At 43.3% G+C, this 27,106-nt stretch overlaps 1 protein-coding gene across 8 annotated transcripts in view; it reads left to right on the top strand.

Moving 5' to 3' along the window:
* Positions 1-27,106, top strand: part of adgrg6 (adhesion G protein-coupled receptor G6) — a 113,904-nt gene that overhangs the window by 38,252 nt on the left and 48,546 nt on the right. For 5 of the 8 annotated variants that reach the window (XM_034150919.1, XM_034150915.1, XM_034150917.1 and 2 more), the window contains 6 exons: positions 13,858-13,923; positions 18,904-18,957; positions 20,288-20,440; positions 22,385-22,456; positions 23,696-23,773; positions 24,782-24,865. In XM_034150919.1, the coding sequence (XP_034006810.1) occupies positions 13,858-13,923; positions 18,904-18,957; positions 20,288-20,440; positions 22,385-22,456; positions 23,696-23,773; positions 24,782-24,865 (507 nt within the window). The remainder of the gene's footprint in view (positions 1-13,857; positions 13,924-18,903; positions 18,958-20,287; positions 20,441-22,384; positions 22,457-23,695; positions 23,774-24,781; positions 24,866-27,106) is intronic. The other 3 variants (XM_034150921.1, XM_034150922.1, XM_034150918.1) reach the window with 2 other exon arrangements.

Consider the following 27,106-nt stretch of genomic DNA (forward strand, 5'->3'; position numbering starts at 1 on the left):
TGTCAGAAAACACAACCCTCTCTATTTTCCTCCATACCCAAATCTCTAAAAAAGGGGCTGCAACGGATCTGATAAAAACTGATCCAGATTTGAACACTGTCCTGACGTCAGGACAGTGGCGCTACGGCTATTGGGCCAACTCCACCAATCAGGAGGAGACAGCCACGGCCATTGCCGTTCGAAAGCGCTGGAGACGCTGTAATACATATGCCAGGCCTGTAGATGGTGCTGTTCTCAATGAATCAGCCCAGAGCTAGAAATGGTCAAATTGAGCAAAATGAGGCATGGCTAAAATGCATGATCTGTTTGGTATTTTGAAAAAAAAAAAAGTATAAATATGCCTTATATAGGTATGGTCCTACACTATATTATTCAAATATAGCATGATAGGTCCACTTTAAGTTCTTGAAAAGATGCTGAGATCTTGAGAAGAACCCTTTCTCTATTTCCTGAGCTTAATTTAGCAGGAGATTGGACAGACTGCATGAAGACTGCCCAAAATGTTGCTTGCTCGACTGCATTGATTACAGACGGTGATGAATAAACATGAGATGAACTTGGATCCCTGCAGGGAGCCGGGGAGCGGGGGGGGGGGGGGGGGGGGGCAAACACAAGATTAGTTTGGCAAAACAAAAGGTGAAATATTGACTTTAAATCAGAAGACATCTGCTGCTCAGGGACAAAGAAGGATGCCGTGCCACAAACAGTTCACAGGTTGTCTTGGTGCAGAGGGTTAACATCAGGCTACGGTGGCCCACAGGTGCCAACGTGCTACAACGTCTCAATCCTCTTCCATCAGGAGAAACAGCTTCAGAAAGGATGCAGATATAGAAACCCAAATGTTCCACATGAAGAAACATCTCCAGCAACAACACATGCAGCATTTAGAGAACATTCAGCAACTTGAGGAGACATGCGCAGCATTTACTAAAAGCTGCAAATACAAAACGCTGGAGAAGCTCAAACACAACGAGTAAAGCTTAGTATCAATGTGATCACATGACTCCTTCTGATGTTACTGAAGATCTGCTGTAAGCTAGCTAGCTAACGTAGCTAACCTAGTCATTTCAGACATACAGACAAACACTTCCAGACGACTAACTCAGAGACAGTTGTCCAGCTTTATGATCCTGAACGTCAGCAGGATCCTAACGGTCGTGTTTGAAGCCAGCTTTGTTGTTTTGACGGGAGACTTTACAGCCGTGTACATTTTCCGTTCTTCAGTGCTGGGAGGTTTACGGCTGCTGGCTGATGGAGTTTTGTTTCTCTTTGCTGGCTTTGAGGTTCATTTACTGCGTTTAATAAAACCTTCATGCTCCTATACGCTGCTGCGCCAAGGACACGGTTTTATAAAATCCTAATGATCACATTTGGTCTTTGCTCAGCTGCAGTAAAAATAGTGGGGATAGTTTGCAGCCGTAGGAATAACAAGTTGTTCAGAGTTCAAACTGAGCTCCATTTGCACTTTATAGCACGCTGCATTAAAGGTGAATCCCCTAGTTTTTTGTTTAGCACCTACTGTAGTATAAATCCCAAATGCCATGAGTTCAATCTGGACCAGAGCTGAGGACTGCCTTGTAGTAAACAAACGCTGACAGTGAAGGCAAGGCAAGGCAAGGCAAGGCAAGGCAAGTTTATTTATATAGCACCTTTCAACACAAGACAATTCAAAGTGCCTTACAAAAATGGAAGACATTATGAAAATGGCATTTAAAATCAGTCATTAAAAAGAAAAGATAATAAAATAAACATTAAAAGAAAAAATACATGGATAAAAGTTAAAAGTTACAGTGCAGTTTAAGATGTGAATAGTTCAATTAAAAGCAGCGGCAAAAAGAAAAGTCTTCAGCCTGGATTTAAAAGTAGTAAGAGTTGCAGCGGACCTGCAGGTTTCTGGGAGTTTGTTCCAGATATTTGGAGCATAATAACTGAACTTCTCCATGTTTAGTTCTGACTCTGGGGACAGAAAGCTGACCAGTCCCTGAAGACCTGAGAGTTCTGGATGGTTCATAATTTAGCAGGAGGTCAGACATGTATTTTGGGCCTAAACCATTCAAAGCTTTATAAACCAGCAACAATATTTTGAAATCTATTCTTTGACACACAGGAAGCCAGTGTAAGGACTTCAGCACAGGAGTGATGTGATCCACTTTCTTAGTGTCAGTGAGGAACCAGTGTAAAGACTTCAGAACAGGAGTGATGTGATCCACTTTCTTAGTGTCAGTGAGGAACCAGTGTAAAGACTTCAGAACAGGACTGATCCACTCTCTTAGTGTCAGTGAGGACTCGAGCAGCAGCGTTCTGAATTAGCTGCAGCTTTCTAATAGATGTGTTAGTGAGACCTGTAAAGACACCATTGCAGTAGTCCAGTCTACTGAAGATAAAAGCATGGACAAGTTTTTCCAAATCCTGCTGTGACATTAGTCTTTTAATCCTAGATATGTTCTTTAGGTGATAGTAGGCTGATTTAATAACTGTTTTAATGTGACTGTTGAAACTCAGGTCAGAGTCCATGACTACACCTAGATTTCTGGCTCTATCTGTTGTTTTGAACATTGCAGACTGAAGCTCAGCGCTAACTTTTATACGTTCTGCCTTGGCTCCAAAAACCATTACCTCAGTTTGATCTTTGTTTAATTGGAGAAAGTTCTGACACATCCAGTCATTGATTTGTTCAATGCACTTACTCAGTGTTGGAATTGGAGCATAGTCTCCTGGTGAAATTGTTACGTAAATGTGTGTGTCATCCGCATAGCTATGGTAACTTATTTTGTTGTTTTTCCCTATCTGAGCCAGTGGTAGCATGTAGATGTTAAAGAGAAGAGGCCCCAATATGGAGCCTTGAGGTACCCCACATGTCATATTTGTCAACTCAGATGTGTATTTACCTTTAGAAACAAAGTTGTTTCTGTCCTTTAAGTAGGACTCAAACCAATTTAGAACTGTTGCCGAAAGTCCCACCCAGTTTTCTAGTCGGTCTAGTAATATGTTGTGGTCAACAGTGTCAAATGCAGCACTGAGATCTAATAATACTAACACTGAAGTTCTGCCACTGTCTGTGTTTAAGTGGATGTCATTGAAGACCTTTACAAGAGCAGTCTCAGTGCTGTGGTTTGGACGAAAGCCTGACTGGAACACATCCAAAGAGTTATTTAAATGCAAGAAGTTACTCAACTGTTGAAATACAACTTTTTCAATGATTTTACCTAGAAATGGCAGGTTTGATATTGGCCTGTAATTGTTCATTACTGAAGCATCTAGATTATTCTTTTTTAAGAGCGGTTTAATGACTGCAGTTTTCAGGGCCTCTGGAAAAATACCTGAGTGAAGAGATGTGTTTACTATATGAAGTAGATCTGAGGCCATGCAAGGAAAAACATCTTTGAAAAATCCTGTTGGAATAATATCAAGGCAGCAGGAGGAGGATTTCAGAAGTTGAATAATGTCCTCTAAGTTTTTATCATTAATCTGATGGAATTGTGTCATGGTGTTTGAATTGATATTAGGTGGACATAGGGACAACACACCTGCTGTACCTGATGCAGAGGCACTGACTGCTTGTCTGATGTTCTGAATTTTGTCAGTGAAGAAGAAGGCAAAATCATTGCACGCCCTGGTGGATAGAAGTTCAGAGGCTACTGACACTGGGGGGTTAGTTAGTCTGTCGACGGTAGCAAACGAGGCACGTGCGTTGTTTTTGTTTTTGGTAATGATGTCAGAGAAGAAAGACTGTCGTGCGTTTTTCAATTCCAAATTATAAAGGCCAAGTCTCTCTTTATAGATTTCAAAGTGAACCTGGAGATTTGTTTTTCTCCACCTACGTTCAGCTTTTCGACACTCTCTTTTTTCTGTTCTCACGGTCATGGCCTTTCTCCATGGAGATCTTTCTTGCCAATCACTTCCTTTACCTTCGTTGGAGCAATGGCATCTATAACATCTTTAATTTTTTAATTAAAATGATCTACTAGCTCATTTACTGAGATGTTAGCAGGGGCAAGTGTGGATGAATAATTATGAGTAAACATTTCCCTAGTATTTTCTGTTAAATATCGCTTTGTGGTTACCTCTTTCTGAACATTTTTGTGAACAGAAATAGAGCTCTCAAAGGAATGATCAGAGAGTGCAACATCAGTCACCACAACCTTTGAGATATTCAGACCCTTTGAGATAATTAAGTCCAGAGTGTGCCCCTTATTGTGCGTGGGCTCCGCCACATGCTGAGTCAGTCCATAGTTATCAAGAACACAACACAGTTCTTTAGCCCCTCTGTCCTGGGGGTTGTCAACATGGATGTTAAAATCACCAACAATGACTAAACGGTCAAAGTCAATACACACTATAGACAGCAGTTCAGTAAAATCATCAAAAAAGCTTGCACAGTATTTGGGTGGTCTATAGATATTTAGGAACAGAGCTCGAGAGGAGCATTTCAGCTGAAGGGCCACATATTCAGAAGAAGCAAAGTCCCCATAAGATGTCTTCCTGCATTGAATGGAATCATTGAACAAAATAGCAACTCCACCCCCTTTCTTATGCATTCTTTCCTGACTCATAAAACTAAAGTTGGGAGGGGTTGATTCGATAAGAACAGCTGCACTGTTATTTTGTTCAATCCAAGTTTCCGTTAAAAACATAAAATCCAGATTGTGCTCAGTGATAAAATCATTGATTAAAAATGTTTTTCCTGCCAAAGACCTGACATTTAATAAAGCTAGTTTAAGTTTGTTAAATACACTATCAGTAAAAACATTTGTGACAAGCTGTGGCTGACATGGAATCACTGCTAAATTTGATAACCTCACACAAACGTTTGAGCACTTCCTGTTTCTAAGCTGATTTACCGCTCTTAATCTATTACCTATCAACACAGATATCGGGAAAGCTACTGGCAGGCAGGGCCCCGGCATGTGCTGGAAAGAGTTGAGAGTGCCATATGCCCTTGAGCCTGGACCCAGCACATATCAGAAATAGTTTGTTGCGTTTTGTACACACACATCCTTATCAGGCTTCGGAGACTGCAGATGCTTTCTTGAAGGGAGGGGAGGTGGTTGACGTAGGCACGGTGATGAAGACGGGGGAGATGGTGCACGTCTCTGCTTCGGTGATTTTGGTGGGCGTTGTGGAAGGGCGGGGGTAAAGGACATGCTGCCAGGGGGGGGGAGGTGGTTGACGTAGGCTTGTCTTCGGTGATTTTGGTGGGCGTCGTTGAGGGGCGGGGGTAAAGGACATGCTGCCAACCCTGCATCTCGCCTTCATGCGGTCATCGAACTCCAGGGGGGAGGGCGAGGGTGAAAGGGTGAGCGGAGAGTAGAGAGAGCTGGGGGATGAATGAAGAGTATCCTCAAAGGCGTTGACAGGGGGGGTGACGGGCAGTGGAGACTCCTCCATTTGTGTCATAGGTCTCCCATAATCAGAACATTCCTCAGGCGGGTGCAGTGATACTTCTTCAAGGTTTTCTGCGCGATGTGTTGTGTCTTTCTCCTGTTTTGATTCCTCTTGCCGCTTGTCCTTGGCAGAGGGAACAGATTGCTGATGCAGGCAGTTGAATATGTTAGAGATAAACAATTTCACTCCTGACTTGTTCAGGCAAACTCCATCTGCCTTAAAAAGATGTCTGCGGTCCCAGAAAAAGTTAAAATTGTCAATAAAATGGACAGAATGGTCAGTGCAGGCAGCTGAAAGCCACATGTTCAATGCAAACAGTCTGCTGAATCTCTCCACTCCTCTTCTGACTGGCGGTAGAGGGCCACTGATGAACACCTCCGCATTTAGAGAGCTGACAGTTTCCAACAGACATTTAAAGTCTTCTTTCAGCGCTTCTGACTTCACAACATCATTTGTTCCAATATGTAGTACCACATTCTTCACAGTCGGATGTTCAGCCCCAATATGCAGGATCTTCTCAGCCAAGTCGGAGACCATATTCTTGGGAAAACAGAGTACTTTGGTGTTGTTCTTACTACACAGACCTTTTACATCTCTTACAGCAGAGTCACCCACAATCAGAGTTTCAGGCCCAGCCGTTAGCTTTCCCTCTAGCCTTTTACTGAGTAGCTATTGGTCCTTACCCTGCTGTGTGAAGAGGACAGGTTATCCAGGTCATCAGAAAGAGATCTCCGGTTCTCGGTCAGCGGAGCGTATCTGTTCTGGATTGGCACACTTGGTGGTTTAGGAGGATTGTTTGTAGTTCTCCCTTTAGCAGCTGTCCACGGCTGTTTCCTAGTATGAATAGGGGTTGAAGAGGCACTCTTCCTGGGTGATAACAATGCAGGCCAGCCGGTCGCATCACAGATTTCAGAGTGCTAGGCTCTGCCTGTTATTCGTCCTCCCAAATCCCATGGAAATGATTTACTCTTAGGCTTTGCACCCAGAGAGTTCCAGGGAGGACTACCACTTGTAGATTTATTACCCGGTACACAGCCCTCCTGTTCCTTGGAAACCTTGTAGCTGCTAACTAGCTGTGAGTTAGCATACCCTTTTCCATTATTTTGCAACACTGGTAAAGTGGTGTTATTCCCACAACATAGTCCATTCACTTCCACGTTAACTTCCAACCGTTGCATTTTCATTTCCAACACAGCCATCTTCTGTAGAAGTTTGTGGAAGTCATCTGTAGAGAACGGAGGCATTTTGCTACCAACTAGCTTAAGCTAAATAGCATGCAGTACTAGGCTTTAGCTGTTGCTAGGCCACGCTACTGTAAGACTGAGGTCGTCGTAAACATTTTGAAATATGGCTGAAACCCTCCGTCTATTTACGAAGAATAACTGTCCCAGTGATAAGTTAATGTCCAGGAGCCGCTGCTCGAAGTTTTCAGAGAATAAGAATAGGAAAATCAGCATAAAAAGTAAGCAGAGGCAAGAACAAGCGGAAAAGCGTCTGCACTGTAAGAAAGATAAGGGAGTAGGGAAGTAGTGAAGACACTTTTCAGTAAAAATGTCTTCTCGTTGTGTTAGAAACGTCATCTAGAGAACATTTCCAGGTTCAATAACCAGGTAACTCTTCTAATAAAGTTCTTTATTTGATATAGGCTAATTGTCTCAGTGATGTAGAGGAACCTCATCATTTGAATGGAAACACAAATCCTTCAAACTATGACAAAAATGTATTGTTTCCTAAAGATAAATCGCTGTTTTGAAGGCCTTAACGTTTACCAAAAGGGATTTGTTTCTCGCGCCCCCTTACAAAATTGCAAAAAGGCAGCCCCTCGCTCAGGTTTCACCTAGACGTTTTACATTTGGATGATATATGTAGCATAGTGAGACGCACAGAAAAGCCTCCTGGAGACATGTCGTAAACCCAACAGGAAGTCGGCTATTTGGGAATTTAAGAGCAACTCTTGGCCATGTTCCGCACGTTTCCGGTGCCATTTTGAATTTAAAATGTGGTCAGTACCATCTTAACATTTCACTACAAATGAAAGGAGAGGACACAGATGTCCTGCAGTGCTCGTGACATTCAACCACAGAAACTGAACAGACCTTTCCTTACAGGAGAGCAGACGATAAAGCCCACACTGAACTGTACGGCCATTTCCAAACAGATCTGTAGTGTGGGCATATGTTGCTACACGCTGCTGAAACATTTACCAACTACCAACTACCGACCTTAAAGTAGGAAATTATGGCTCAAATTACTCATCATCAACATGTCTGCAGGCTCGGCCGACACCTCGGAGCTACGTCACATTTCTTCTATTTCCTGTTTGCTCTCAACACGCCGAGGTGTGTTTGATTTGTTTACCTTGAAAATGTTTTCTCTTTACGAGGCTACCGGACCTGCAGTGGTCTGCTAATGAGGCGCCTGCATGTGTGTGTGTGTGTGTGTGTGTGTGTGTGTGTGTGTGTGTGTGTGTGTGTGTGTCCTTGCTTCATTAGGTATGGACTGTGTGTTTAACTCTTTGACTGTAAGAGACTTTACATGTGTCTTTCATCTCCTAATGATGCCAGAGGGGTAAGATGGACGCTCAGACTCTCACACACACACACACACACACACACACACACACACACACACACACACACACACACACACACACACACACACACACACACACACACACACACACACACACACACACACACACACACACACACACACACACACACGTTCTCTAAATGCTGCATGTGTTGTCAAGTTGCTGAAGATGTTTCTTCGTGTGGAACATTTGGGTTTCTGTGTCTGCATCCTTTCTGAAGCTGCTTCTCCTGATGGAAGAGCTGTTAGCGCGTTGGCACCTGTTGGCCACCGTAGAATCTGACAATTGCTGTTTATTATAGTACAAATACCGAAATAACGGCATGTTTTCTGCTGTGAAAATGATTAGTTTGACCTGACGTTGATGGCTGTACATTGGATTCAGCTGAAAACACCTTGTGTCTCAATAAGACGTTGTCCCGTTGCATCGGTATCCAGACGTCAAAGCCCCAGGTGTCGGTACCCGGCGTCTTGGGAGTAGAACCAGGAGGCGGGTAATTAATCCCTCGCCACTAAGAGACACTTATTTTCTTGTCTCTGTGCCGTCTAAAAACAAGATGCTTCTCCCTCTTAGTTTATATGAAAATGCTGCAGAGTAATACTACGACCCAGATCAATCAACATGTGTTTCCACTCCTCACACTGAAGGAGTCATTACATCCATTATCAGCTGCTGTGACCCCGCGATGAAGAGGAAGCACGCTGGCTGGAAAATAAAGGTTTTTACACTAAAATAAATCATTTTATTGAATTTCAGCTGCTTGTGCGTAGGTGGTTAGTCTCGTCTGTAAAAACACGTACACGTGTGCTTGTAGTCTTGCACATGAAATCTATATTTTGACAGTAATGACTACATTTGAGCCTTCAGGTGCAGAATGAATAGATCAATTATATCAGCGGTGCTTCTCTTTATCTGGCTCCTTTCTCCCGCTGAGAGCTCGGCACAAAGACTCTAATCATCCCAACAAGCTGCTCTCAGGAAGATATCAGAGCAGGGGACAAGAGGGGGGGGGGGGGGGGGGGGGGGGGGGGTAGACTGGGACCCAGCGTTAGACCAGTGCTAATTGGTTTTAATGGAGACACTGCGCTGGGTTTGCTCACAGGGGAAAGCCAAATGCATGCAGTGCCACCATTAAGTAGAATCTATTCTGTTCAAGTACAAACTGCTCCACAGAGAGAGGGCGACACATCAGTAACGTGTGCGACAGGGCGGCGGTTCTTCATCTCTTCAGGGATGTATGTTAATGGTAGGGGTTTCTAGATCTGGGAACAAAAAGGAACAAATTCAAGTACCGTTTGATTCTATGTGTTGATGGTTTCTGTCTGACCGCACCTTAAAGGGGACCTATCATGCAAAATGCACTTTTGTACGTCTTTTCTACTTGAATATGTGTCCCCGGTGTTCCAGGGAACTCACCAAGTGTCAGAAAACACAACCCTCTCTATTTTCCTCCATACCCAAATCTCTAAAAAAGGGGCTGCAACGGATCTGATAAAAACTGATCCAGATTTGAACACTGTCCTGACGTCAGGACGGTGGCGCTACGGCTATTGGGCCAACTCCACCAATCAGGAGGAGACAGCCACGGCCATTGCCGTTCGAAAGCGCTGGAGACGCTGTAGTACATATGCCAGGCCTGTAGGTGGTGCTGTTCTCACAGAATCAGCCCTTGCTAAAACAGAGCTAGAAATTGTCAAATTGAGCAAAATGAGGCATGGCTAAAATGCATGATCTGTTTGGTATTTTGAAAAAAAAAAAAGTATAAATATGCCTTATATAGGTATGGCCCTACACTATATTATTCAGATATAGCATGATAGGTCCCCTTTAAAGGTGTCCAGGAACAATAACCAGACAGTCACGCCGTCAGTACATGGACAGAGCAACCTTTGATCACAGGAAGCATGGACGAGACAGCAAGGAGAGGGAAGGAGAGGATGAGGAGTACGGAAGAGACAACGAGTAGTGGACAAACCTACAAGAATATGAGGAGCGTAGAAAAAGACAAATGAAAAGCGGAAGAAAGACTGCGGAAATAAATAAGAGCATTGTGGAAGAGAGGGCGAAGAAGACATACAAAGCACGAGGATCAACTTTTTAAATGTGTTCCCTTACTTTAATTTGTATTTGAATTGAATGTATTTGTCTATTATCCCTTACGAATATTACGCTAAACAAAACATGTGGAAAGCACGTTATGTTTCATGCTGTTCATGACCTGTGTTCCTGATACACATTTAAATAATAATTATAAAAGTACTTGGTGTGAACGCGCCTAAGGATAGTTGAAGAAAGAACGATCAGCGCAGAAACAGCTTAGGCGAAGGAACAGGATGCACGGACAGAAGGACCCAGGGACACACGCTGTTTTGAAGAGGATGATGCAAAGAGGATCAGTGGGAGAGGAAAGAGGAGAAGGACAAAAGGTGGAGAAAGGAGAGAGGAAGGTGGATCATGACGGGGCGAAAACCCTCCTCCGTCCTCACCTCCTCTGAACCTCGCTCTCTGAATTCCTGCTGCTTCATTCGGCCGATCAGCGCCACGATTTACTGACATTCACTCAGACACATTCCAGTGTGTGTGTGTGTGTGTGTGTGTGTGTGTGTGTGTGTGTGTGTGTGTGTGTGTGTGTGTGTGTGTGAGAGACTCAACAAAGCCTCTGTTCCCACTCCCTCAGTGTGTGTGGGCTCTGGGTTACATTTCAGACGGTGCAGAGTGCTGGAGGAGCGCTTGGTTTCTGGCTGTTAGCACACGGTCGGGGAGACAGAGTGTCCCTGAGAGGAAGAGGAATTTGATCCTCGAAACGAAGCCAATCTGCGTCCCACCACAACCCGCAGAGATTTATATTAACTCTGCATTCAGAAAAACACTGTGAGAAAGTCTCTGCCCCAGATCCATGTTCAGGAACACATCGTGACGAGCAGATCCTCCTCCAACCCAGTCTCACGGCATTTCGTGTTATAGTCACAAAATAAATGTAATCTATTGATTCGTGTTCACCAACACCATTTTCACATTTTTTCCGTCTCACACAGAACGATGAAAAAAGCAATGTATTTCTATTGGTCGTATGTTTCGTGCCTGCAACACGTCTTTTTGTCCGGTCGGGTCGTGGAAGACCGGAAGCTGTGTGGTTCATAAAAACATGTTCTTACTCAATATCAAGCCACGATTATTGTTTTATTTTAAATCATATAATGTCTGACTTTTTTTGCCGTCTGTGAGGAAAAGAAATGTCTCAGAGCCTCAGAAAACTGACATCTTCCTTCTAATTTGTTATTCTTTGGTGCGGGCACGAAACATAGAAATACATTGCTTTTATGAGGAGCACCAAAGAAAAGGATATGTGCAGATAATGAACGATGAGCTTAGAGGAAAGCATGAGGAGTGTGGGAGAAGGAACGATGAGTAGATGAGGACGACCAGCCGCTCTATAGCGTGTCCGCTTACACGAGGAGCAAACTGCTTGTATCTGCATAGTTTCTCGTGCGTATAGCCCTATTATTTACATGAGGCCGATAGAAACTGACCCCACAAATGATAACGGGTCCCAAGGTGGATAGATTTGCAAACGAAGCTCTCTGGGGGGTCAACCGAGTCCGTGTAATCACCTCTATAACGACAGTTCCTGAAAAAATAGATAGCCCCACCTCTCACTCTCCCAAGCCTCTCCCCACCTTCTCCCCGCTCCCCACCTCTCCCTCTCCCCACCTTCTCCCTCCCCCCCATCTCCCCCACCCCTCTCCCTCTCCCCACCAATCTCCCTCTCCCCACCTCTCCCCCACCTCTCCCTCTCCCCACCTCTCCCTACATCCCCACCTCATCCCACCTCTCCCTCTCCCCACCTACTATCCCTCTCCCCACCATCCCCTCCCCCCCTCTCCCAACCTTCTCCCTCTTCCCCCCTCTCCCTCTCCCCACCTCTCCCCACCTCTCCTGGCTCACTGCTGTAGCATGGCCAGTAGCCATCTGTAACGATCAACTATCAAAAATAGCTGTGTTAATTAAACGCACAAGGGGTTCTTGAATGAAATAATATTATAAAAGGCAAACCAGAATTGTTAACGCCCAATATACTCCTTAAACAAAATAAACAGAGTCAGATTTCATGCATTGATCCATTATATTGACAATTTTCCAGCCAAACAACACAAACAAAATTAAACAGTCCGCTCTGCGATACACCAAACGTGTCTTTACTGCCTAATCCAGGCCATTGTTGTTCATTGCTCCTGCGCCCGTCGGCGGCAAAAAGAGAAATGTTTGTAGGCAGAGGACCGGCGTGTCCCAGAGGAGCGATCTCACCCGGTGTTTGTAGAGAATATCTCTCTTTCTGAGCGCGTCCTCTCCACGGAGACGTGCTTCTTGGTCGGTCGATGCAATATCCACAGATTCAGTTTCTTTCAGTTAACTTCCCCGTTGCATTTATCCATATGCTGAGGAAATTACTATATCCCGCTGAATACCAGCAATCGCCACACACTTCCTCCTGTCAGTAGCTACTGCTAGTGCTACTGCTACTGACCATGCTACAGATGTTAGTGTAACATCTACAGCTCCTCTACCACAACCATCAGCAACAAGTGGACATGGAGAATTACATGAACTACATGTTGCTAAATCCACCGCGGGGCATAAACAGAAGGGTAGCCATGGCAACATTGCTGCAGGGCTGCTCCGGGGTCTTCTTCGCTGCTTTTGGTGTATTTTGTGGCGGAAGTTACAGCGCCACTTACAGTCCTGGCATATGTACTACAGCGTGTCGAGCGGTCTCGTTTGAACAGACACGTTAAATGAAACTAATGCATGTGAACGGAAGACTTTTTTGAAAGCACATACTGTGCATAAACGCAAACGTTCCCGTGTGCACAACGCCTCAGAGGAGGTGAAGTGTGTGTGAGCCGGTGTGTGTGAGCCGGTGTGTGGGTGTGAGCCGGTGTGTGAGCCGGTGTGTGTGAGCCGGTGTGTGTGAGCCAGTGTGTGTGAGCCAGTGTGTGTGAGCCGGTGTGTGTGAGCCAGTGTGTGAGCCGGTGTGTGTGAGCCAGTGTGTGAGCCGGTGTGTGTGAGCCGGTGTGTGAGCCGGTGTGTGAGCCGGTGTGTGTGAGCCAGTGTGTGTGAGCCGGTGTGTGTGAGCCAGTGTGTGAGCCGGTGTGTGTGAGCCAGTGTGTGTGAGCCAGTGTGTGAGCCGGTGTGTGTGAGCCAGTGTGTGTGAGCCAGTGTGTGAGCCAGTGTGTGTGAGCCGGTGTGTGTGAGCCAGTGTGTGAGCCGGTGTGTGTGAGCCAGTGTGTGTGAGCCAGTGTGTGTGAGCCAGTGTGTGTGAGCCGGTGTGTGTGAGCCGGTGTGTGTGTCTGAAAGCACTGACATGTGGATCCATGCATCCCAATCGCAGCTATTTTGAATTTGCACAAGTTGGTGCTATGATACAGCATGATAAGAAGAACACGTAACATGCACTTGATTTGGATGTGATTGTGACTGATTCAACACGAATTGAAACACAGTCCTTTCATTATATCTGATCAATATATAGAGTTGTTCCTCTCTTACCACTGTGTTAGCATTGCTTGGAAACCGCTCTGTTGGTCCTTATCTTTGGTTCAGAAGGAAATATCTCAACAACTACTGGAGGGATTGAAGTTTGGTTCAGATAATCATATTCCCCAGAGGATGACTCCTTGTGGTGATCCTCTGACTTTGAATTTAGAGCCAGGTCAAACTTATCCTGAGAAATATCTTAAAACATTTTCTAAATGAGTTGGCAACATGTTGTCCAAATGAACGCTGTGAAATCCTTCCTACCTGTCCCAGCATTAAACCCTCGTTCTCTAACTGATTAACCTTTCTGTGTTTAATCTCCCCTTCCTTCCCTCCCCTTAAAGGTGTCTCCCCGCCCAGCAACACCCCCCTCACTCCCAGCTGTGACTCCCCCGGACTGGGCTGCCCAGGTAGGAACAACAAACACACCTGCATGGGGAACCCTCTCTCCAGCAACTCTGAAAAGAAACACAAAGGCGTAAAAATACTTATTTGATCCACTACCTCGGTTTGATTCAGCACACTAACACAGGTCCAAACCTTTTTCCACCGAGGGCCACACACAGAAAGACATTCAAAGGTCTGGCCGCTCACTCGAGGTTTATCGCCTCATAGGTTATAAGTCAGCAAAATCTATCAAATGCAGGTAAGTTATGCTTGATAGTTGAGAATGCTTTAAGAAACACACAGCTCACAGCTCTCCAGAGGGTTCACTGTATTCTGTTGGCAGCTCATTCCTTAAAACAGAAACTTCAGATTGATGATCAAAAAGAGGAAATATGAAGGGTCTATTTCAAGCTTGTTATGTAATTAAGTTATTGTTTTTTTTTTAATCATCTACGATTTGTTTGACATTTTTTCCAACTTGAATTGACAGTTGCTCTGAAAAGTGGGCTGTGTAATATATGTTACATTTGTATTTAAGAAGTACAATATATGACAAGCACAAGTTCATTTATGGGCCATATGTCATTATACTTTTTGAATTAGCTGAGGGCCGATTCAAAATGGCCTGCGGGCCGCATTTGGTCCCCAGGCCGCAGTTTGGACACCTCTGCTCTAATATAAGATAAGATAAGAGATACTTTAGTGAGCTCAAATGGGGAAATGTTTGCAGCAGCATCAAAAGCAAAACAAGGCATTGCACATAAGAAATAAACAAGACTAGAATTTAAAGCAGGATATTATTTACATTAAGTGTTGAATTAAATATAAATGTGAAATGTACGGTGTGTGAAGTTATCCAAAGAGAAGCAGTGAGTTCTCTGCCAGCCAGTTTTCTCTTATCCGTTTGATCTGTGACGAACTTAGAAACCAAATCAGATCACGATGGATTAGATATCCAGGTTCATTCCAGGTTAATGTGTTTTCAGAATCAAGCCTAGTTCTTTATATCACATTGAAACTGCAGATATATGTAACCTTAATGTCTTAGATCTGGAACAATGAGAAGAAATATCTATTTTCTACTTATTTCTGGTCCTTTTTGTCAAGTGAAACCTATTAAGACTTCCCATTGGACGACAGGTAACGCCCTGGAGACATTGTGTTGGGATGGGTTTCCTTTATATGAGCCTTTTTAAGGAAGTCCCCCCAAAGGTCCCGAGAATACAACTGATGCTATTATCGAATATGATTTGATCAAATGCACAAAACGATTGTCCGTTTGTCCTTTTCTCTTAAATGTGATATCTCAGGAACACCTTTCTGATCTTTCCTTGTAAATTGTTATTATGTGGTGCAGGCACGAAACATACTACCAATAGAAATACATTGCTTTTAAAATCGTTCTGTGTGAACACGAATCAATAGATTACATTTCGTGACTATAACACGAAATGCCGTGAGACTGGGTCGGAGCTGTCGAACGCCTCTAGCTATTCCTCAGAGAACACGTTGGCTCTGTCAGCGCCATGTTCTCTAAACGACCCCCCTGTGTCCTGAGGGGAATGTGAGGGAACAAACCACAGAACCTTTTGACTGAACAAAGCTCCCAGGGGTGGGCCCTTCAGCCACTTTCCATCCAGCCAGAACCATTAGAGCCGGAGCGGTGAGTCCTGACCCAAAGGAGACCTCAGTCCAGCTCCTTTAACCCCAGGAGGTCACATGATCTGGAACGTACCATTATCAGGGGGTCAGAACAGTAGCTGACCGGACCCCACTCTCTAAATGTCAGTTCTCACACTGTCCTGGGCTACCGGGGCCTCAGAGGGACATTTTTCTAAAAGGTCAGTGTTTACAGCTCATGAGAGGAAGGGAGTCGAGCCAATAGGAGTCCAGCGTGTGTCCCAGAATATAAACGACTGCACTGGAAAAAATGCTGCTCCAAAAACAAGTTAAATAATAATGAAAACAAGCTGTTTTCACTTGAAATAAGTCCAAAGATCTGCCAACAGAACAAATGAACATTAGCTTGGTGAGATTTCTTGAACTAAGAATGGATATTCAGATAAATCACATCTTGTGATTAGCAGGAGAACTCATTTTGAACTATCTCACCAGAATCAGGAGATGTTGTTAGATTATAATCAGCAAATGCTCAAAAGTGTTCTGTGTTCTGATTGGTTGGTGATTTTCTAATAAATATGTAAAGAAATATGTGTTTCATCTGAGATACAACTCAAAATAAGATGTTTTGACTTAACAAGATGAAGCATTGTCTAAAAACAAGACCTGATATCTCTCTGCAGTGTCACTTCTGAAGTTATCATGTCTCATATCAGGTGGAGAGATATATTCTGACTAGATATTAGACACAGATGCTGGGCAGGATCTAGAGTTGTTGTGGTGTGGGCAGGCCTCTCACTGGGTTCTACGTTAATATCCTGGAAATACACCGAGTTATATAAAGAGCACGTTCAGCGCAGGAGAGAAACCACTGTCTTTGTATTGATCGCCAGGCTTTGTGTCCCCCCCGCTGAGAGCAGGTGTGCCTCAGCAAACAAAGCCTCAGGAAAATTCAATCATCTCTGAATGGGAAGGCGTTAAAATCAAGCAGGACCACCGGGAGGTTCTGATGGAGGAAAAAAAGGACCTCATTTTCAGACAAATTAATCTTTGAAGCTCGTAGGTCAGCTGTTCTGTTCCTGCTTTTGGATACTACTAGAAAAAGTGATTATTAACAGAAGCATTATTTATTAGCCCGTCGCTGTCGTTGAAACCCCTCAGTTTTGGGGCGTACCTGATTATTGACAGAACTCCTCAGGACTTACAGATCTCTCACAGGTACACTTCACGGTCGTGGTTGACATTATTATAAACTAGAGTTCAGGTCTGATCAGGTGTCAGTAGTTGAAATAGTGGTTGCATATTGAGTGTCGAGTCGAAGATGAGAATTTAGGACCAGATCCGTCTTTGCTAAGTTAGCGTAGCGTTGTCTTTCGGTTGGTTTTCTGTCCAGGCACTGACTGAGGTTTGTCTCACTGGGATGTTGGTGTGTTTGGAAGAGGATTAGAGTCACATGTTAACGCTTTATTTTTAGATCTGATCTTTTGAGTTCTGAGAAAAAAGTCAAGGCAGAATTCTGACTTTATTCTCACAATTCTTGGATTCAGACTTTTTCTCTGAATCCCTTTTTTTTATCAGATTCTGACTTTGTTTGCTTCTTAGAATTTTGACTTTTCACAGATTTAATCTCAGAACTTTTGGCGGTAATCAATCAACCAATCAATCACTTGGTAACCAACGTCTCAGATTCCCGCAGTTTGTTCAGAAACAGATGCAGTGTACTGGAAAACATGCTGCTCCAAAAACAAGTAAATATATAATAAAAACAAGGTGTTTTCGCTTTTAACCTGTTAAACCCCACGGACCCGCCGAAGGGTCCGAAAATGCTACATCTGCTAGCAGCAGTGGGATCTCTGAAGTGTCATTTATGAAACTATTAATGTTCCACACCCAGCTGACGGGAAGAAACTCAGCTAACTGACTATGAAAAAAATAATAATAATAATTCCCACAAGAAGCCTTTCAATGAGCCCTTAGCAAATACGGACTAATGCTATTTCTGCTCATAACTCACAAAAAAGTATCATTTATAATTATACTTTCTGCACAAACAACACATCATCTGAAAGCTGAGATTCCACAGATTCCATTGGCATAGGTCTCATCACTGCACGGCCAGAACTCACTGAGCTAGCAGCCAGAACATAGCAAATAAACAACATCAGTTTTCAAATCCATGGCAGGTTACATTTTACAATAATTTTTTTTTTTTTTTTTTTCTTTTTTTTATGGAATGAATAACTATAGTGATGATTCAATGTTATAAAATGATTTTTACAGTCTGGTACCTGAAAAAGGTCAAATGGCACTGATGGAACCAGATGTGCCCAAATGTGCCCAAAGCTTATTCCGCCTGGACCTTTTTTCCCTAAATCTCTCTAAAAAGGTCAATTTTCACTTGTTTTGCCTCAATCTTGATATAGGGTACTTATTATATGTTATACTTTGGATTCCTAAAGCTTTTAGGCTACTAACCCATCATTCAAGGGTGGTTTTCACTATAAGTAATGGTTTGTTAGGCGGAGGTAAGAATTTACACTTTTTTACTATGTTCCATCTGAATTCACTCTGACACAGAAACATCTATATTGATTCTGACACGTCTACATCCATCTCACAGATGTAGCCTTGCTTTGAGAAAAAAGATTATTAATTTAACCCTTTTAGAAGTGAAGTTATAGTCATTTGTTCTGGGCATGTCATTTTCTAGCCTGAAACCTGAAAAACAGGCTTGGGGTCTAACAAGTGAACAAATCTGCCGATAGCACAAGTACAACATGGCTTGGTGAGATTTCTTGAAGTAAAGATGCGATAATTAGAAAAATGACATCTTGTATTTAGCTGGAAAAACTTATTTTGAACTATATTTGACCAGAATCAGGGAATTTGTAACAAGAAAAGCCAGAAATGCTTCAGACGCTTTCTGTTCTCTGATGTTAGTGGAGATGTTAGTGGAGATGTTAGCTGGAGATGTTCCTCTAAAATAAGATGTTTTTAAGAGACTTGGACTTAAAAAGATGCTTAAGATGCCTTGTCTAAAAACAAGACTTAAGTTATTAAGTTTTATATCAGGTGTAACGACATATTCTGACTAGACATTAGACAAATATACTGGGCAAGATGTTCCATGTTTGCAGTGTGTCCCGTGTGTTATTGGTCGCTCCCAAAGTCAGAAAGTCAAAGACCCGAGAGCTGCACCAACAAGTCCCCCAGTCCTCATGTGGTGTTGATGTTCACTCCTGACTTCATGTTGACACTGCGAAGAGTTGCTATTGGTTCCCGAGTGTTTTCCACGCCGTTAATCATGATCTGATCCTGCAGCTTCTCCACCATCATCATCATCATCATCTTCTGCATCTTTCTCTCCCCTCCCGACCCCCCAGCCCAATCCACTGACTCCACTAACACCATCCATGCTACTAATGCCATCACCCACGGTAAGCATCCTCTTCCTCCTCCATCTCCTTCTTCATCATCTGTAGCTTCTCACGCCTCTTTTCTTCTTCGTTTCACTCCACCACGTCAGTCCTGTTGCTTTTCCTCACCCTGTTATTTCTCCTCCGACTCGTTCCTCCCCGTTAAATAGACATCTATTTGATGGTTTATCTTTTGAATTACTCATTTTTGCCTCGTCTTCAGTACATTTAAAATGAATGTGTGGGCTCCTCTAGTATCTAAAAGGTAGACGTTTCCAAGGATGTCATTTACAGTTAAACACAATTATCCTTAATGAGTTCTTGCACGTAAAAACCTGAAGTTGTGCTTCGTTTGCCCTTTTTTCAAGGACCTGTGAAAAATAGCTCAGAGCTATTTCACAAAAGTAAAACCTCTCTATTATTCATTTTCTACCTCAGCTAATCGCGTCGTGATGAATTAGTCCAGAGTTCGGACTGAGACTTGATAAACATTATCTACCCCTGCATTTCATGAGCTAATTAACCTTTCCATCATTCTTATTTCCATCCAGGAAGTAGGAATTGCAAATGGATGTTCCCACAATCTTATGAGAATCAGCTCTCGTTCTTTGATTAGGGTAATAAGGGTTTTTAGTTCTAACAAAGGACTGGAATTGAAATTGGTAGCGAAAGATGAGAACACCTTTAATTTGCACAAGAGCGTTGGATGTCTTAAAGGTGGGGTAGGTAAGTTTGAGAAACCGGCTCCAGATACACTTGTTGTTATATTCCATGGAATGCTCTTAACATCCTGATAGCAATGAATATCTGAAGTGCTTTGACAAAAAATCCATAAATAAATATCATCTGTGGAAGCTGTAGTACTGTAAAAAGCACGACCAATCATCTGAGCCGGCCCGGCTAAAATAACTGGATGGCCTACCTGCCTGTCAGCCTTCCATCTGTGCACAAACTTATCTCGTGCCCTCATTGGTCATGTGTGCGTTCGTGTGTGTTGGAGGAGGGGCTCTGTGAGGAAGTGGCAGATTTTCTCCGGTTGTGTATTTTCAAATTCTAGCGATCTCGAGCTGGTTTCTCCAAACTTACCTACCCCACCTTTAAAGAGTTTTTTTAGGGGTTTTCCTTTCCCTGCAGTGGGTTGTTAGTGCATGTAAATGGTCTGCAAAGGCTCAAATCCCTGTGTTCCCTCCAGAAGGAGTTTAAATACTAATGTCAACCTGAAAATGAGCAGAATAGAGCCCCTCAAGTGTCAAGGTTTACGCCCAAAACGAGCGCTATGAAGTGATGTCGGCTTTACTGTAAACCCATTCTGTGTGTGGTCCGTCTGGTTCCTATGATTTGTGATCTCCAGTTCCCTCTCCCATCACTACATCTCCATCCACCATCCTCACCACTAGCATGCCACTAACCCCAACCATCATTACCACCTCCTCCACCACCTCCACCACCTCCTCCACCACCTCCTCCTCCTCCACCTCCTCCAGCTCCTCCACCACCTCCTCTGGTAAGGCTTCATCTGCTTCACTAACTGAACATACCAGGCAAATCTTTCCAAAGTGGATTCAAGTATTACAATTGGTGCATAAACTCCTTCTGAAAAAGCCGGTGAGCCACTCCAAGAAGACGGCTATTTTCACCGATGTCTTGGAAATGTAATTTTTAGCCATAAAATCTCTTTCCCTTGCCCCGTTTAAATCATCTTGGTGTCAAATCATACATGTTGTACCACTAAGAAATCAAATGTAGACATCAGGAATAACTCAGAAGCTACTTTTTACCATATCTACCCAAGCCGATCAATATAACCAGCCAATGGGAAACTGGGTAGCCTAATATGCATTTTAGTTGAGGGGGTGGAGGTTGTTTGGGGCGTAGTAGAGGTAGTGCTTCTGCAGCACAGACACACTGGTGACATCATGGTATTGTTAGATAACTCATGTTACATAGAAGACTAGTTTTAGTATTAGTATGGAGGCTAACGGACTAATTGTCCCCAGAGGGATGAACATGGACATTTTGCTGCTTGAACCTACCTTTGAAAGATTGTCTGCAGCGCTGATGTTAGTTTTCCACGAGCATCTCTGGACTCTCCATGCTGAGGTGGAGGAAGATGCTTTTCATTGAATACTTTGGTCTTAAAATACTCAAGTGCAGGTAAAAGTTCTGAATTCAAATGTTACTTAAGTAGTAGTACAGAAGAATGATCAGTCAAATATACAAGTATTATAGAAGTACTTATTATTATCCTATTCATTTAGTGTTATTATACTAAACTTGGTGGATTAGAAGATAAGTACTCAGATATTGTACTTGAGTAAAAGTAGAAGTACTCAGATTTTGTACTTGAGTAATAGTAGAAGTACTCAGATCTTGTACTTGAGTAAAAGTAGAAGTACTCAGATATTGTACTTGAGTAAAAGTAGAAGTACTCAGACCTTGTACTTGAGTAAAAGTAGAAGTACTCATATCTTGTACTTGAGTAAAAGTAGAAGTACTCATATCTTGTACTTGAGTAAAAGTAGAAGTACTCAGATCTTGTACTTGAGTAAAAGTAGAAGTACTCATATCTTGTACTTGAGTAAAAGTAGAAGTACTCAGATCTTGTACTTGAGTAAAAGTAGAAGTACTCATATCTTGTACTTGAGTAAAAGTAGAAGTACTCATATCTTGTACTTGAGTAAAAGTAGAAGTACTCAGATCTTGTACTTGAGTAAAAGTAGAAGTACTCAGATCTTGTACTTGAGTAAAAGTAGAAGTACTCATATCTTGTACTTGAGTAAAAGTAGAAGTACTCATATCTTGTACTTGAGTAAAAGTAGAAGTACTCATATCTTGTACTTGAGTAAAAGTACTCAGATCTTGTACTTGAGTAAAAGTAGAAGTACTCAGATCTTGTACTTGAGTAAAAGTAGAAGTACTCAGATCTTGTACTTGAGTAAAAGTAGAAGTACTCATATCTTGTACTTGAGTAAAAGTAGAAGTACTCAGATATTGTACTTGAGTAAAAGTAGAAGTACTCAGACCTTGTACTTGAGTAAAAGTAGAAGTACTCAGATTTTGTACTTGAGTAAAAGTAGAAGTACTCAGATCTTGTACTTGAGTAAAAGTAGAAGTACTCAGATCTTGTACTTGAGTCAAAGTAGAATTTTTTTAATCTTTTAAGAATATATATTTATTTTTGTATTATAATGTTGGCACACTCGTCTCAGTTGACTCGACTAAGTGTAATTTATTATGTAAAAAATGTGTCTCTGTGCCAAAAACAAAGAAGCGTTGAATTAGATCGACTCCGAGATGCTCCCGGGAAACTAGGGTTTGTGCCCCTAATGTCAAAAAGGCTTGATCTACTTCCTGACATTGGTCCTGAAACCAGACAGAACAGGAGCGTGTCCCTTTAACACAGTGTGCTTCTTTGTTTTCTGACATGCTGACTTATTGTGCTAACCAGTAATACCAACCACTGCCACCACCGTCACCATCAGCGCTGCCACTAACGCTTCAGCCAGCAGCACCACAACTGGTAAGGTAGCTAACAAAATCCTGTCGCTAGCCAACATCTAAACACATACTCAATATCATTTAAAAACTATATTTCTGCCTACCCATTTGTATTTCCTTTGCATGTTTTTGTGGTGTTGAGAAAGAGCAATTAAGAAAATTGAATTAATTAATGTATGTCACCTTTTCAAGCTAGCCTTACAGTTAGCGGCACGCCACATGGTCAGGAAGCTAACAAAATCCTGTCACTAGCCAACAACACATTCATAACTCAATATCATGTTTAAACAATAGTTCTGCCATACCTATTTGTATTTCCTGTGTGGTGTTGAGAAAGAGAAATTAAGAAACTGGACCTTACAGTTAGCCTATACCATGTTAGCTCCCCAGTAGCAGCATGCCACATGGTCAGGAAGCTAACAAAATCCTGTCGCTAGCCAACATCTAGAACACATTCATAACTCAATATTTCCTTTGCATATTCTTACCGTGTTGAGAAAGAGAAATTAAGAAAATTGAATGAATTAAAAGCTGGTATACAGGTACGTCAACTTTTCAAGCTAGCCTTACAGTTAGCCTCTGTCCCGCTAGCTTCTCGGTAGCAGCACGCCACATGGTCAGGAAGCTAACTAAATCCTGTAGCTAATTACGTGAGACAATGCTCTGTTTTCCCCTTTTAGAAGTGTGGTCATTTGTTCTGGAAATGTCATTTTCGAGCCTGAGACCTGAAAAACAGGCTTGGGGCTTAACAGGTTAACAACTCATACAATTACTCATTTGTATTTTTCCCGCATATTATTGTGGTGTTGAGAAAGATTTTTAGGATAATTTCCCTTTATTTAACAGACATGTAATAATTTGTAAGCTGCCGTGATGCTTTTCCATAACTTTGCATAAATCTACATGTCAAACTAGTTGAACTATTTTAGGTCCCCCGAACGTGGATGTGTTTTTTAGACTTTTGTCCCAACAAATAGGTGTGTTTCTACTTTGAGTTTCCCTCAAAAGAGCTGTATTTCTAGCTTGTAATCTCCATGACGTAGCTATGATTTAAGGGGTTGAAGTCACTAGAATATTGACATGTTTTAAGACTAGTGTCCCCGTAGTGTCATCGTGTTTTTTAGGTAAATGTCTCCAGGGTTTAGCTGTGTTCCTACGATGTTTGGTGTGACAACCTGCTCTCAGCTTGGTGCATATTGTACCTACAGCTTATGTCGACTAACCTGACTGATATTCTGTGATTGTTTACTCTCCCTTGTAGCCCTGCAGACAACCAGCAGCACAACAACTGCTTCATCTGCTCCCACTAACCTCCCAGCTACTAACCCCACAACGCATGGTAAGAGCCCCAATACTGGAGAGACGCTACGGCTAACACGGACCAGCTTTACATTCAAATGCTGCTGCTACCAATGCATGCAATGGTACTACAAACGACTCATTTCTACGGTCGCTAACAAGCCGTGTAAATTACGAACGCTCTGTATGTAACTGCCCTCAGCTGTGGAAAAACAGTCCTTACAAAGCCAAGAAGCGAGAGAAAAAAGATGAATAAATCCCCAGAAATGCAGTTAATTTCCCATCCTTGTTAAAACATTATGGGTCCTCATGGATCTGATGGTTGAACATTAAACATGATGTAAGAAGTTCCTCAGCAAATTGCTATTTTTCAAAGAATATTAAAGCCCTTGTTAGTGATTGAAAGGACTTTTATGAATGATAATATTTAGCCTGATAAATCAACCTTATAAATACTAGCAATAAGGTGTGTAATGAGGCCTTAACAAACTACATTTGTATTTATTGATTGAGATATTTACTCAGTTATTTATAAATGAAATGAAATACCGGTGAAAATACACAGAAAGCGTCAGAGAAAGTTGATAAACGTTGAATGTGTTATGTTTATTTATATTTGATGCAATGACTGAACATTCATAGGTTTTCAAAATTGTTGTTCATTTTTCCTTCTATGCAACGAGGTTGTAACTTTGATCAGGAATGACTTTGGTTTGTTAGAAAGCCTGGCTTCACTAGTTTTCTCATGTTTTCATAATGCTAATCACACTCCTGACATCAATGATTTCCTTACTTGATTTTCTGTCTGCAGACAAAGACTCTGTTTGTTTGGATGATTGAGAAAAATCTACATGTAGATTAGTTGTGATTTCTTTAAACACTTTTACATCTCTTTGCTTTCTACTGATTAATTCAATCTCCAAAACACTCAAACTAAAACCGTCAAAATCCAATATTAAAATGCAATCATGCCTTATTTCTCCTCCTGTCCTCGACCATCTTTTGGCCTCCTCCTTTCTCCCCTCTCTGGTTTCCTCTCAACAAACAGTCGCTGCCACGACGCCTCTGCTGCTTTTAGTGACTACTAACCATCCAGCCACTAACCCATCAGTCGCTGCTGCTTCCTCCGGGGGTAAGACACACACCGGCACGCTTATTACCACAACCTAGGTCTTAAAGGTCACATATTATGCTATATTTGAACAATATATTATAACGCCATACAGTATCTATACAAAACATGTCTCTGAAGTGTCCTGCTCCAGACCCCAAACAGATCCTTGTAGCCCCCCCCCCCCCTCTCTCTTCCAGCTGTTACTAAGGACATGTCTCTGAAGTGTCCTGCTCCAAACCCCAAACAGATCCTTGTAGCCCCCCCCCCCCCCTCTCTCTTCCAGCTGTTACTAAGGACATGTCTCTGAAGTGTCCTGCTCCAAACCCCAAACAGATCCTTGTAGCCCCCCCCCCCCCCTCTCTCTTCCAGCTGTTACTAAGGACATGTCTCTGAAGTGTCCTGCTCCAAACCCCAAACAGATCCTTGTAGCCCCCCCCCCCCCCTCTTCCAGCTGTTACTAAGGACATGTCTCTGAAGTGTCCTGCTCCAAACCCCAAACAGATCCTTGTAGCCCCCCCCCCCCCCTCTCTCTTCCAGCTGTTACTAAGGACATGTCTCTGAAGTGTCCTGCTCCAAACCCCAAACAGATCCTTGTAGCCCCCCCCCCCCCCCCTCTCTTCCAGCTGTTACTAAGGACATGTCTCTGAAGTGTCCTGCTCCAAACCCCAAACAGATCCTTGTAGCCCCCCCCCCCCCTCTCTCCCAGCTGTTACTAAGGACATGTCTCTGAAGTGTCCTGCTCCAAACCCCAAACTGATCCTTGTAGCCCCCCCCCCCCTCTCTCCCAGCTGTTACTAAAGAGCTGACTCTGGGTCAGTAGCTTCAGAGAGAGAGTAGATCTCATCAGGAGAACTCTCCCAGCAGAAACTCAGCTAAATGCTGCCGTGACTAAACTCCATATCATGTTCCAAACCACATGAAGGATTCTCTCTGAAACAGTATGGAGCTCAAACTCTTTCTCTCTCTCAGGTTTACCACAAGGTGACTTCCTTTTGATTTCCTGCTTCTTCACACATGCTCTCTCCAGTACAGGTTAGCTCTGAGTGTTAGCATGCTAATGTAAACACAGACCATATTACGTCCAGAACACGTCTCATTGTTTCTGACAGCAACGTTTCTGATTGGCCCGTGGGTGTAAAGTAGGGATGCCAGCGATTATTCGATTATTCGATTATTCGTTACAGTCTCCATAATCGAATATTATTTTTAAAAATCGATTTTATTAATATATTTTTTTATTAATATTTATGTTTTTCTTTTTTTTCCTGGTTTGGTTTCAACCAAAATATAGACTAATGCTAATAATAGTAATAGTATTAATAATTGTAAATGACCATTGATCACACCACCAGTTTGTTTTACTGTAAACTTGGAGGAAGCCAGCAGCGCAGAGTGCTGCAGCCTGCTACACACCGACCCCGCCCCTCCCCTCTCCGTCGTGGAAGGAGGCGGTTTCCTTGAGTTTATGGCAAACGTGGAACCAGATTACAGGGGGGGCGATTAATCGATTAATATTCGCCAGGGCTGTCCGATCTTCGATTTTGGTCATGGTCAGTTTCTGGCATCCCTAGTGTAAAGCCCGCCCACATTTTAGTAATGTGGTCATGACGCAGCAAATCTGGATCAGCTCCGTTGTTCCCCCGTTTTTAGAGATGTGGGTACGGAGGAAAAGAGAGAGGGGTTTATTTCCTGACACTTTGTGAGTCTCCTGACACACCGGGGACACACCGGGGACACACCGGGGACACACGGGGGACACACCGGGGACACACCGGGGACACACGGGGGACACACGGGGGACACACGGGGGACACACCGGGGAGGACACACCGGGGACACACCGGGGACACACGGGGGACACACCGGGGACACACCGGGGATACACCGGGACACACCGGGGACACACGGGGGACACCGGGGACACATAGTGATGTAGAGAAGACATCACTTTGTGAGTCTCCTGACACACCGGGGACACACGGGGGACACACGGGGGACACACCGGGGACACACCGGGGACACACGGGGGACACACGGGGGACACACGGGGGACACACCGGGGAGGACACACCGGGGACACACCGGGGACACACGGGGGACACACCGGGGACACACCGGGGATACACCGGGACACACCGGGGACACACGGGGGACACCGGGGACACATAGTGATGTAGAGAAGACATCACTTTGTGAGTCTCCTGACACACCGGGGACACACGGGGGACACACCGGGGACACACCGGGGACACACGGGGG

Source organism: Trematomus bernacchii, unplaced genomic scaffold (assembly GCF_902827165.1).
Source record: "Trematomus bernacchii unplaced genomic scaffold, fTreBer1.1, whole genome shotgun sequence".
Taxonomy (NCBI): Eukaryota; Metazoa; Chordata; class Actinopteri; order Perciformes; family Nototheniidae; genus Trematomus; species Trematomus bernacchii.